The sequence below is a fragment of the Acipenser ruthenus genome, chromosome 6 (assembly GCF_902713425.1).
Source record: "Acipenser ruthenus chromosome 6, fAciRut3.2 maternal haplotype, whole genome shotgun sequence".
Classification (NCBI taxonomy): Eukaryota; Metazoa; Chordata; class Actinopteri; order Acipenseriformes; family Acipenseridae; genus Acipenser; species Acipenser ruthenus.
Genome location: NC_081194.1, coordinates 76367842 through 76382050, shown reverse-complemented (window position 1 = coordinate 76382050; position 14209 = coordinate 76367842). Strand labels below are relative to the sequence as shown.

General features: G+C 40.3%; 1 protein-coding gene across 2 annotated transcripts in view; it reads left to right on the top strand.

The window, feature by feature from the left end:
• The first annotated feature begins 2796 nt into the window (after nucleotides 1-2796).
• Nucleotides 2797-14209, top strand: part of LOC117410734 (probable methyltransferase-like protein 24) — a 37496-nt gene continuing 26083 nt past the window's right edge. For both annotated transcript variants that reach the window (XM_034921560.2, XM_034921559.2), the window contains exon 1: nucleotides 2797-3384. In XM_034921560.2, the coding sequence (XP_034777451.2) occupies nucleotides 3022-3384 (363 nt within the window). In that variant the 5' untranslated portion in view covers nucleotides 2797-3021. The remainder of the gene's footprint in view (nucleotides 3385-14209) is intronic.

Below are 14209 nucleotides of genomic sequence, written 5' to 3'. Positions count from 1 at the left end.
ATGAGCTGTGGCTTACGGGTTAAAATTAAATTACCAATGTCTTTATAGTTATTGTCATGCAGCTTAAACGGAAGCACATACAGCGGGGAATATGATCTTACACTGTCTTTAAATTCACCGTTGTGACCATGTCGTCAATTAATGCATACTGTACCACTAATAAAATGTGTTTCCTTCAAGCTACAGCTTTCCATCAGCCCATTAGTAGTAACATTTAATTGTACGGTACTATATTTAGGGAGATATTGTTTAGCAGTATACACATGTATGCTATAATGACACCACAGGCCTCGACAGGGGGTGGAGACGTAGACTTCTGATAAACCTGTAGGAGTTGGCATGAGCGAGCAGCACCCCTGTGCTCCCCAAGCGAGAGCTTTAACCATGAGTTGCCAATTTGTTTGGAGCCTAATTCTACTGGAACATCCCTGCTTCCAGGACGATCTTCACATAAACCCAATCCTGACATCACTGTACCCTAAAACTTTAACTATACAAAGTGTAGCTGTTCCCGGTGCATTTAGTACTGGATAAATCATCAACCAGTGCTTTAACCACTGCACAGAAGAGCCAGGCTCCCTTGTGGACCAGTTAGAAAGCCTCTTATATTGCATCATTAGCAGTAGAAGTCAGTCACATTCCGACACTCGCTCTACATTTTAACATTCACAACCTGACCTCTGACATGCTACTGTAATTTTCAATAGATTAGCTTTAAAAGATCCACCTTCCAGAAAATCAGAATGACAAACTTATAATACCCAGGCAAATAGCACACTCCTTCCGAACTGTGAATGCAGCACTGCAGCAGAGACTGGCACTGAAGCAGAGGGACAGATCAGGAGAGATTAGAATACCACACAGCTTTCCATCTGGCCAGCTCCACCACAACATGTAATATGCACAGTATAATATATAGTATGCCATCATTTAATGCTCCACCCAATTCCATTTACACACAACAACACCTCCCCACCCTCCAGTTAACAATGCAACCCTCAAAAACTCTTGTATTTTGTCCCATTAACAATAGTTAATAATTTTACATATAAAGGGGTTATAGTTAATAAAATAATCCCGTAAATTTTACTCCAGAAGGGTTTTCTTGTCCTTGGTGCGTGGGAACAGAAGCTGCTTTCACACTGTGCCCTGACAACAGGAACATTCAACAGATAATGCCATCTGGATCCAAGGAGGGGCCAATCCAGTCTTCAAAACAAGGGATTGTTTCATTTCCTCATTGTATTTGAACAAACTACTGTCCTGTATCACTTCTGAGACATGCGGAACAGTAATCTGTGCGTAATCCCAAATACAAATTGTATAATATTCAAATAATAAAAAACACTGTCACTTATTGCTATAGTTTGAGCATACAAACATACCATCCTTAATATTTAACAAATAAATATATTATAGGCAGTGGGAATTAAAATATAAAACTGTACATGCTAACGCTTATACATCCTACTGTACATGCAGTAAAATATACTGTACATTAAAGGCTTTTTCACTATAAGGCAGTCACCAAACCTATATTTTTATAGCTACAGTGTCTGGTACAATAACACCCTAGCAACGGCTCTGTCTGAGACCCTTGGCACTGGTGATGCAAATGGCTGCATATTCAAACTATGTTCTGTGTATTTTGACAAAGAAGCTATCTGCATGAGAGAGGGATCACTCATCTTGAGAGAAGCAGGCAAGCTTGGTGAGCGATTGCTGCAATTGGAGCAGCAGGCTGAGATTATTAGACACTGCACACAGGCTTGAGGACATTCACAGCACATCTGCAGCAGCAGCAGCTCATAGACCTGTCACAGTGTGCTGGAGATGTCAGATAAGAGACACAACACAGCATAGCTAAAATCCACAGTGAACGTTCACAGCCCATTAGAATCACTACCTTGAGACTCCTGTAGGCTGCACTATAATCCTTTTATTTAAGACCCAATCTTCATCTTGTGTTGTTTAAACTGCAGTATATCAGGACTGTAGTTGGTTAGTTTTCTGACGTGTCACAGCATTATTTTACTGTTTTATTTATTTGAAATACTTTAAACTATTTTATGGGTCTTGTTCTTGTAGTAACTTTATTCTTCTACTGCTGATTGTTATTTTGTATTCTTATTTTTTTCTTCATGTGAAGCGTTTTGTGGCAGCCCCCGTTAAAGGCGCTATACAGAAATAAAGATGGATTGATTGACTTGTAGAATGGACTATACTTGGTTTCTAGCTGTTTGAGAAGCTTGTTGTGTTCTTGGTGTGGTAGCGGGTGAGCTGATGGATTTTCAGGTATAAATTGTTTTTTTTTTATTAGAGGAGACAATCTGAAAACATCCTATATAAAACACTTAATGGTGATAAGGTATTTGGAGAAATAGCAAAAAAAGCATACACAGTTCAATGACAAATGTCTTCTTTTATATAAGCTCCTTTTATAATTACGACACATTCTTTCTAACAAGAGTAAAAATGCATTTAGAATCATTAGCATTTTGTATCTTGGTGTCAAACATCTTGTCCACTCCAGGAATCCCAACCTCCCCTCATGCACTCGCACAGCTGTGTGGTCGTGCTGGCTTTGCTCATGAAGTAGTAATAAATACTAAGAACCAGGGCTCCCAGGCAGCCTGCTGCCAATCCTGCTCTGATCACAGGGGTGTAAAGTTACAGAGTTTAGAGACTGGAAGACCAGCTGAGAGATGGGCGGAACTGAAGAAGTGCTGGGGGGAGGAACAGGGGAGGGAGTTTCTAAACTTCTCAATGAGTGGAACATTTTGTTCTCCTCTCTCATTCGGCACTCACTCTCTGCAGCAATGGTCTGCTGCAGACAGATGACCAGAGGATCGCAGTGCCCAGTGGAACACCAAGAAGAACACAGCTCAAACTGCACGAGAGGGACCGGGACTGTACCAGGCACTGGGGCTGGGGGGTGCTCATGATGCGAGAATAGGAGGGGGGGCTGTTCCATTGCATGCTGATGAGCAAGTAAAGTGACAAGGGGCTTCAACGTGAACCATGATGAACAAAGACAAATCTAGGAAGGCCTTTGCACTTCACCTCTGCCTCCTCTTCACCACGCTCCTCATCGCTGTCCAGATCTACATGGAGTTTAGAAGCCCCCAGTCTTCTTCCTTTCTTGGTAGACTGCCCACTCCCGACGGCCATGGTGTCCCTGACCTGAGCAGAGACCAGGGCAGGAGAAGATCTGGAGGAAGAGGTGCAGACCAGGTGGACTTGAGCAGAGACATGGTTATCAAGAGGCAGGTGTCATATGTGAGGAGTCTGCAGAGGAACCCAGCAGTCATGACAGCAGTGGGAGGCACAGAGAGCCCAGAGAAGCTGGCAGACTGTTGCCCTGTCCAGCACAAGCACAGAAAGGTCAGTGACAAGGGAGTGGGGGCAGGGAAATGGAACCCTCAGGTGTAATTCTGCAGGAGATAACACCGTGTAACAATTTATTATTTTTTTTTTTGTTCCTGGGTAGTAAGTGTTATTTCCTAATTGCTTATGCCTCAAAAGTATAGAAAATGGCTATTATTCCCCACAAACTTTGCTTTTGTGACCAGGACAGTGATATTTTGAAATGTACCTATTTTCCAGAACATTCCAGATAGATTCAGTGCTGAGTAAACTTGGAGTAACTTCTAGAACTTTCTAGAACTTTCCAGTAATATAAATAGTAGTATAAATACAGGGGCCTTAAGCCCACCAGTTCAGTTTAGTTCCAGCTGCCTAAGTGGATACATATCTGCATTTTTCTGAGATGGCATCAAGGTCATAGGAGACTTCAAAATGGTGGCATTCCTGATGGGTCTCCAAGGCGGTTTTACCAAGTTTCCCTGCTATCTTTGCCTTTGGGACAGCAGGGACACCAAGGCGCACTACCACAGGCGGGACTGGCCACAGCGGACCGAGTTCTCTGTGGGGAGGAACAACGTCAAGTGGGAGCCACTGGTGGACCCCCGGAAGGTGCTGATGCCACCACTGCACATCAAATTGGGCCTTATGAAACAATTTGTCAGAGCGTTAGATAAGGAGTCGGCAGCCTTCAAGTACCTTCAAGACTTCTTCCCTAAGCTGTCTGAGGCAAAGGTCAAAGCCGGTGTCTTCGTCGGACCACAGATAAAGAAGATCCTGGAGTGCAATGAATTCCCCAAGAAGCTCACTAGTAAGGAGAAAGCGGCTTGGAACAGCTTTGTCGCAGTGGTTCGGGGCTTCCTGGGTAATCACAAGGCCGAAGACTATGTGGAGCTGGTTGAGACTCTGGTGAAGAACTACGGCACAATGGGCTGTAGGATGTCCCTCAAAGTCCATATCCTTGATGCTCATCTTGATAAATTCAAGGAGAACATGGGAGCGTACTCGGAGGAGCAAGGCGAGCGCTTCCACCAGGATATACTGGACTTTGAACGCCGCTACCAAGGACAGTATAACGAGAACATGATGGGAGACTATATTTGGGGGCTGATTCGTGAAAGTGATTTACAGTATAATCGTAAATCTCGAAAAACTACTCACTTCTAAATCTTTTGTAGTCATTTTTGGATTACTTTAGTATAAATACATGTTAATTTGGATTCATATGTTGTTTTTTTCTGTCTTTATGTGAACAAAAAGACACAAATTCGCCAGTTTTCTCATTGGAAATAGGTAAATTTCAAAATATCACTGTCCTGGTCACAAAAGCAAAGTCTGTGGGGAATAATAGCCATTTTCTATACTTTTGAGGCATAAGCAATTAGGAAATAACACTTACTACCCAGGAACATAAATTGTGTTACATAGTGTAAACGTTCCAGAATTTTTCCATTTTATTTTGAATACTTTTTTTAATGTATGTTGCAGCACCACAAGAATAAAAATTGTCCTGGATTGGACAGGAACCTGTTCACAGCAGTCAAAATTGTTATTAAGCTTTAATATGAAAGCATGCATGTTTTCAGAAGGTTTTACTTGATATCCTATGTACTGACACTTGTACTGTCATGTTGCTAATTCTGCACTGGATCAAAGAACTTGAAATGTCACGCCTGTTAGCACCATAAAATAACAATCTCCTGGGTTTGCTTTGGATATACCCAGAACTCGATCAATTCCCACTTAGTGGCATTGTTCTGTAAACATATGGGTCTCAGTATATCAAAGCTGTTTCATCCCGTGCATTGCTTTGCTTCACTGGCAACCCTCCAGGTTATTATAATATTGAGTGCCTTCATACTAAGGGTCTTCAGTGGGGAAAGCATGATGCTTATATTGAGGTCCACTGACTTCACATGTTCTTTTTATAGTTAGGATTGTTCTGCATGTATGGGTGGGGGGGGGGGGGGGGGGTATAGAAGTTTAGCTCTTTCATCACTATTCTTTTTGAAAAAAGACAAAGGCACAATAACTAATGAAATAGTTTCAGTGTCTTGGAAATAAGTCAGAATTACTACTCGAGATTGGGACCAGTTAACCGTTCTGTGGTACGGTGTACAGTTTCTTTCCTAGATACTGTTGCAGTGTTACAAGTCCATTTATTTATTTTCCTTCTGATCTACTTTTTTGGGGGAGATGCTTTTAGGTAGCCTGGTTATCGTAAGCTAAAGTAACAACATGCATGTGTACTATGGAAAATAACAGGTGACAGTAAAAATGATCCATTATTTTGCTTTGAACATAACACAACAAATCAGTATTTTCTTTCAATTAAAAGAACTTGCTAGGACTTTAGAAAAAAAAGAAAGAAAAAAAATATTGATGAAGACTTAGAGCATGCTCATAATTCTAACGTTTGACCATACAAAGCACTATTGTGGAATAATTTTAAAATACTAGAACAGGTCTTTTCAATTAGCAGTAGTCAGGAGTATAATCAAATAGTTTGTGGGTAAAAATTAAAAACAATGCCAACAGCGTGTTTCAGTAAAATCACAATAAAAGAAAACACAGAAAACCAGCTAGAACTGAATCACACAAAATGAAATACACTTCAATAACTGACATCAAACCATAAAGCAATAAAAAGAGAACTGCACACCAACTATAACTAAAATACTTAATTTACACAATCAAAGCTAAATCAAAACGGAAAGGGGGTAGGAAACACTGTATCTGGTACTGGCGCAGTTAACCCAGCAAGATACTTAATAACTCATTTAAGTATTATACAGAGCCCAAATAATAATGCTTCTCTGAAATGTTGTATCTCTACTCAATTACACAGTGCTGGTTGCAACACAGCAATACAGCCTTGACACTGTAACTTGTCTTTGTCACCGCGCTCTCCATTGTTGCTTGGTGGTGTCCATTTTATCCAGCTTGTCACAGTTGCAGCTCTTGGTGCTTTTCGTTTTATAATTGTTCTCTTCCGCTTCATGGGCAGTTTGCAGCAGGCGTAAGAAGAGTAAATGATTTGGTGTGGCAAGTCGAGCAAACTGAACAAGTGATCTTACTTACCAGAAGTGGAGTGTAATATCTATAGCATACTGTTCCTGTATGATTGCCCCATGAGAAAATAAAACTAAAAGATTCAACTAGTTATTGAATTGTTTCTGTTTGTTTCAACAACATTACAGCATTATAGGTCTGAAACAGTGGGGCTGATAAATGCATAGCATTGTTTTGTATGTTACAGATTTGTGAATACAGCCTTAGAACGTGACTACTGCACAATTTGTTACTTCTGTAGCCATTTGCCCTGTTGATGACAGGCAGCCTACTACTCAACAGGCAATAAAATAATAAGCCAGCAATGGCCACAACTCAGGACTCCCTGCAGCAATGTAACTGTAACCAGCTCCTTAATCCTATGGGGGTGGAAAGGGGCTTAGATTGTTTGAACAATTTCTAGGTAGACAATAGGCTTCAGCAATGCAAATCAAAGCTAAAGAAATATGTGTCATTCCACGTCACTGTGGGGCTTTAGTATGGAGCTCATGCAAGAGAATGCTAGTGCTGATAAACAGTTAGCAGCCCTTGGTGCTTTTATTGGCTTTCACTCAGTTATCTTTAATTTGACAGTCCATTGAACAGTAATGGACAATGTTTGCTTTCGAGGTAAACAGTACTGTACCGTAACTCATTGTGTTTGTGTGAAAAAAATAAATAAAAAAACAGTAAACAAAAACTGACATGTGTGTCGATAGAACCTTGAGATGAACACGATTCTGATGCAAAGTAATTGTGGATTTCATCTTCCACTGCAAATGCCTGCTGTGGTTCTACACAGGATTCAGCAGTAACAACTGCTGACAGCTTCTGAGTCACTAACTCGCCTCCCTGTCACACACTGTATCAACCATGATTAGGGTTAGACTACAGAATTAGAGCCAGGGGCCAGCACAAGGAGCTGTGGATTTGAAGCACTTTGAGGTCCTGTGTGGATTAACCTCTCTATATCCCATTCACCCCAGTAGGATTATTATTTATTTAAAAAAAAAAAAAAACATTACCGCGTTTGTGGCCCCAGGTTGTCAACAGCTCATTTTTCAGATTGTGCGAAAATAGATATGAACTGCTGTAGAAATAGACCAAATAGCAGACATCATGAGCTTTATTATTCACAAAGCTTTAACTGAATAATTTTATTGTATTTTATTTAGTTTTTTTAAAGGAGTTAAAGCTTTGTGAATTGTGACCAATGATTCTAATCACTGTATTGAACACACTTTGCAGTATCCCAGTTCCCACAGTTCAGTACACTCTGCAGATCAGGAGGCTTTTAATTTAGCTACAATAGCCTTAAATAACTTACTCTATCTCCTGCCCAGGTCAGGTCAACTACTTTGTTTACACTGGAGTAACTTAAGCTGTGCCTAAAAGCATTCGACAGACAGTCCCTTAAGTGCAGCCAACACTTCTTATCACACCTTCCAGTCTGCTAAAACAGAACTCCATCTGAAATGGATCAGTGATAATCTAGCCTCTAACCTAATTCCAGGAGAGCTGTCCATCAGAGGTATCTGATAATGTGACTGAGAACCCACAACACTGTTATTAAACCCCTGCTTTGTTGATAGCTTCATTGGGTAGTATTTGTTTGCTCTGTTTGCTAATGTACTGCATATGAAAGTAAATGGAAAGGTTTTAAGCTTGCTTCAAGGATGCCACTGCCTTAAGATCCATCCTTCCTTAAAAAACAAAAAACACAAAAAGCATTTCTGTCACAAGGATAATTTTATTGAACACCGAATTAAGGCAAACATGTAAAGGGATCGTTCTTTTTACCTTCAGAGAAGTGTGAAGTTAAAATACATTGATGTAAACTTCTTCTCAAATGAAAAAAACAACAACTTGTAATTGGAAATGCATAGTAATAATATTTCTGTTCTCTTATTAATATAAGCTCTCCACAAAAAATAAATCCTGGACTTTCCTTATCCACATTTTTGCCCATTTCACCTACTGACCTGCACACGATGAGCAGGTGCCAGAGTTCAGAAACTACATCTGCAGATTGATTGTTTCATGTTTTGAAGCTGTCACATGCATGTTTTTCTTCATTCGTTAACAGTTTGTTCATATTGTTTGCACAGGTTGAAATCTTTAATTAAAACCAGCCCAGGAGTGCCTTGAATCTACTGTTAGCCTGATAACCCCATCTCATAAGAGTGAAAAACATTCCTTAGAGAAACCTCCTGTTAAAAATCAGAGCCATGAAGTCGATAAGTAAATCAAACACAGTACTGGCTCTTCCAGGAAATGTAATAAATATTGATCCCCTAAACACCCTTCCTAAAGGACAGTCAATGGCAAGGCAGTGGCGCTACAATGACATTGCAATGATTCGGTACTGTGGGGACTATAATGGGCTGCTGTGATGAAATGTTATCACACGGTGCTTATTTTTTATATTAAGACGTACAGTATGTGTCACAGTGGTATGAGCCAATACACACTGGTAATCTGTGATCTGCAGTAGTGGCAGTAATAAGAAAAGGACACACAGAAATGTAAAGTTCTCACTGGATGAATTTGAGCCATTATAAGCAGAAATAGACAGAATATAGGTCAGCATTTACAGAAGAGTGACCTGTACATAATCACAGGAAATGACATGACAATAATCAGGTACTCAGGCCTAATGGCAGTGTTCCATAGCTGATCCCAATCTCAACATCATGCCTGAAAGCCTCTCAGAGGGACGTCGTCTCAGCAGTTAGAAAGGTGGATGTCTTCTCAGCAGTTAGAAAGGTGGATGTCATCTCAGCAGTTAGAAAGGTGGATGTCGTCTCAGCAGTTAGAAAGGTGGATGTCTTCTCAGCAGTTAGAAAGGTGGATGTCGTCTCAGCAGTTAGAAAGGTGGATATCGTCTCAGCAGTTAGAAAGGTGAATGTCTTCTCAGTAGTTAGAAAGGTGGATGTCTTCTCAGCAGTTAGAAAGGTGGATGTCTTCTCAGCAGTTAGAAAGGTGGATGTCGTCTCAGCAGTTAGAAAGGTGGATGTCTTCTCAGCAGTTAGAAAGGTGAATGTCTTCTCAGTAGTTAGAAAGGTGGATGTCTTCTCAGCAGTTAGAAAGGTGGATGTCTTCTCAGCAGTTAGAAAGGTGGATGTCGTCTCAGCAGTTAGAAAGGTGGATGTCTTCTCAGCAGTTAGAAAGGTGGATGTCGTCTCAGCAGTTAGAAAGGTGGATATCGTCTCAGCAGTTAGAAAGGTGAATGTCTTCTCAGCAGTTAGAAAGGTGGATATCGTCTCAGCAGTTAGAAAGGTGAATGTCTTCTCAGTAGTTAGAAAGGTGGATGTCTTCTCAGCAGTTAGAAAGGTGAATGTCTTCTCAGTAGTTAGAAAGGTGGATGTCTTCTCAGCAGTTAGAAAGGTGGATGTCGTCTCAGCAGTTAGAAAGGTGGATGTCTTCTCAGCAGTTAGAGAGGTAGTCCTGCTGAGTTGCCATTTTTACTGACCTTATTACTAAGGAAACAGACATGCTTCGAGGAGCTCACCTGCTCCCCCAAAAGAACAAGGATTGTTCCTCTGGAACAGCTTAGGATGTTGAACTAGAAATACATTTTCAGGAACGCTTAAAGAGTTCATTACACAAATCAGTGCAGACATTCAAAACAGCAGTAATGCAGTCAGATCAGCGACAAGGTGTAACAGCTTAATGCCTCGGGGCCTAATCCTATACTGCAACTACCAGAATAATGATGAGGAATAACAAGTACATTGTAAGAGTGGACCGCTCTGCAGGAAAGTGCCACCAAACTGTGGCCTTTGTGGAGTCCAATTGAAACCCAAAACAATCAGAACAAACGTGTCACTGTAGAGTTGGTTTTGTTTTAATTGCGTTGGTCACAGTGGCCTCTTTAAATAACAATATTATTAATATTTCAACTGTGCGCCTTGCAAATAAAAAGAACAAAACACAATACATTTGTATAGCATGTCACACATACAACTGCCACAAAAGCAGCAATTTTAAAGTTACATTAAAACCCACTAATAAGAAAACCATTTTATAAAAGTGCATTTTTAGTCTTGACTTGAAAACTGCAATGGTCCCAGCTTCCCTGCCAAACGAAGGCAAAGCATTCCATAATTTAGGAGCTCTACAAGAAAAAGCTCTACCTCTCGTGTTGCTTGTGTTGACCCTAGGAATGACCAGCAACCCTGCATCCTGTGATGTCAGAGTGAGGTTTGGAAGATACAGGGTCAGTAACTCATGCAAATAACTAGGTGCTAATCCATTCAGGGCCTTGTAACAGCAAAATCTTAAAATCAATTATATACTGCACAGGGAGCCAGTGTAAAGAGGCAAAAACAGGGTTAATATGTTAACTTTTCTGGTTTTAGTCAGAATTCTAGCGGCGGTATTCTGAACAAGCTGCAAGGATACCACATGTTTTGGGACACCAGAAAAAAGTGCATTACAAGAATCAATTCCAGATGAAACAAAGGCATGCATTAGTCTCTCTGCATCAGATGAAAATAATTGGTCTAAGTTTGGCTATATTTCTCAGATGGTAAAAAGATACTTTAGTAACCTCCCTAATATGAGTCTCAAATGGTAGATCAGTGTCGCAAAACTTGTTACTAGAGCAGGGATGGCAAAGAAATATAGTTGCCAAACTCCAACACCCAGTACCGTCTGCAATGTAGTGTGCCGACTATGCCACATAATGGTTAAATGTGTTACTAGGACCCCGAACCCAACACCAATTTGGGCTGCCAGAATACAAAAGTCAAATGATTATTATAAACTTGAACTGGTTCCCTTTCTCAGAAGCTAAAAACGTGTACCTAGGTTTGGAACAGCTGTACCACCCACCCCTCTCCCATACAAGCGGAAAGACACAATGATTTGAGCACAAAAACATTTTTATTATACAACGGTATAAGAACAGTATGGAACAAAACCAAGTCCAGATAAAACTCTTTTAACTAGGAGTTAAAAGTACCAACAAAAAACAACAAAACAGGGGTACTCCCTTCTTTAACCGGGAATAAAAAGTAACAAAAAAATACAATACAGTCCAACATACAGTTCCAGTTGCCCCACGTTTTCCCACTCTGTGTTCAACACAGTTTAATCTAAAATCATCCCAGTTAATGTGTTCGGGTCCTAAAAGCAAACAAAAACTGGAGACAAATAAAACCAACCCCCTTCTCTTGTCTTACATAAAATAAATATAACAGTGGAGAATTGAATATATAAAATCTGGCCAATAATTTACAGTTTAACACAGTGTCCCTGCCCACATTAAATTAAAAATACTAAATCTCCAATTAACCACATTTACAGAATGAATAAGAATGGCTTCTCAATTAATAATCAATTTAATAGATCTGATCTGGCTGTCCAACATGCTCTGTTCTGTTCTGTTCTGTTCTGTTCTGTTCTGTTCTGTTCTGTTCTGTTCTGTTCTGTTCTGTTCTGCTACTCCTTTCCAGCACACGGCTTCTCCACTCAATAAATAATGAGTTTTTCAGGTGTAAACAATCATTTGGCCTATCTAATCAGGAATACTGCCACACGTGATTTATGCCTTTTCTCTTTTAACCAACTGGATGGTTGCTCCGTAGCCTCTCTAACAGGCAGATGTCTGTGATAACAGGGAATAATTATTTTACTGTACTGGCGAGTTTTCACGAGGATTCCTTCTCAATAGCATTTGTCTTTTTCTAAGCACGTCAATTCTCTTATACAGCAGGCAAAAACAAACCAACATTCAAGTGCACTACAAAAAGAATCGTAAAAGAAAGCAATAACAAATCCTATACAAAACTACAAATGTGAAAAGTAATAATTAAAAAATCGAACCCACAGCATTAAATGTGATAAATATAAATTAATACATTAAATAATAAGCCTGCCTGATGTGTACTAAATTAGTCACCAGATGACCCCCAAACTCTTCATTTCTAGTCTAAGTTTTGATGGGAGACTGCAAGGGTCAAGATTATGTAATCCCACATTTCATTTTAGTTGGTTCTGTGAGCCCACTAGCATAACCTCTGTTTTACCTGAATTTAACATTAGAAAATTCTGTGACACCAATGCTTGATGTCTGTAAGGCAAGTAGCTAATAACACCAAGGCAGAAGAAATTCCTGGCTTTAGGGAATATACAGTGCCTTGCGAAAGTATTCGGCCCCCTTGAACTTTGCGACCTTTTGCCACATTTCAGGCTTCAAACATAAAGATATGAAACTGTAATTTTTTGTGAAGAATCAACAACAATTGGGACACAATCATGAAGTGGAACGAAATTTATTGGATATTTCAAACTTTTGTAACAAATAAAAAACTGAAAAATTGGGCGTGCAAAATTATTCAGCCCCCTTAAGTTAATACTTTGTAGCGCCACCTTTTGCTGCGATTACAGCTGTAAGTCGCTTGGGGTATGTCTCTATCAGTTTTGCACATCGAGAGACTGAAATTTTTGCCCATTCCTCCTTGCAAAACAGCTCGAGCTCAGTGAGGTTGGATGGAGAGCATTTGTGAACAGCAGTTTTCAGTTCTTTCCACAGATTCTCGATTGGATTCAGGTCTGGACTTTGACTTGGCCATTCTAACACCTGGATATGTTTATTTGTGAACCATTCCATTGTAGATTTTGCTTTATGTTTTGGATCATTGTCTTGTTGGAAGACAAATCTCCGTCCCAGTCTCAGGTCTTTTGCAGACTCCATCAGGTTTTCTTCCAGAATGGTCCTGTATTTGGCTCCATCCATCTTCCCATCAATTTTAACCATCTTCCCTGTCCCTGCTGAAGAAAAGCAGGCCCAAACCATGATGCTGCCACCACCATGTTTGACAGTGGGGATGGTGTGTTCAGGGTGATGAGCTGTGTTGCTTTTACGCCAAACATAACGTTTTGCATTGTTGCCAAAAAGTTCGATTTTGGTTTCATCTGACCAGAGCACCTTCTTCCACATGTTTGGTGTGTCTCCCAGGTGGCTTGTGGCAAACTGTAAACGACACTTTTTATGGATATCTTTAAGAAATGGCTTTCTTCTTGCCACTCTTCCATAAAGGCCAGATTTGTGCAGTATACGACTGATTGTTGTCCTATGGACAGAGTCTCCCACCTCAGCTGTAGATCTCTGCAGTTCATCCAGAGTGATCATGGGCCTCTTGGCTGCATCTCTGATCAGTCTTCTCCTTGTATGAGCTGAAAGTTTAGAGGGACGGCCAGGTCTTGGTAGATTTGCAGTGGTCTGATACTCCTTCCATTTCAATATTATCGCTTGCACAGTGCTCCTTGGGATGTTTAAAGCTTGGGAAATCTTTTTGTATCCAAATCCGGCTTTAAACTTCTCCACAACAGTATCTCGGACCTGCCTGGTGTGTTCCTTGTTCTTCATGATGCTCTCTGCGCTTTAAACGGACCTCTGAGACTATCACAGTGCAGGTGCATTTATACAGAGACTTGATTACACACAGGTGGATTCTATTTATCATCATTAGTCATTTAGGTCAACATTGGATCATTCAGAGATCCTCACTGAACTTCTGGAGAGAGTTTGCTGCACTGAAAGTAAAGGGGCTGAATAATTTTGCACGCCCAATTTTTCAGTTTTTTATTTGTTAAAAAAGTTTGAAATATCCAATAAATTTCGTTCCACTTCATGATTGTGTCCCACTTGTTGTTGATTCTTCACAAAAAATTACAGTTTCATATCTTTATGTTTGAAGCCTGAAATGTGGCAAAAGGTCGCAAAGTTCAAGGGGGCCGAATACTTTCGCAAGGCACTGTAGCTGGGTATCATCAGCATAGCAATGGA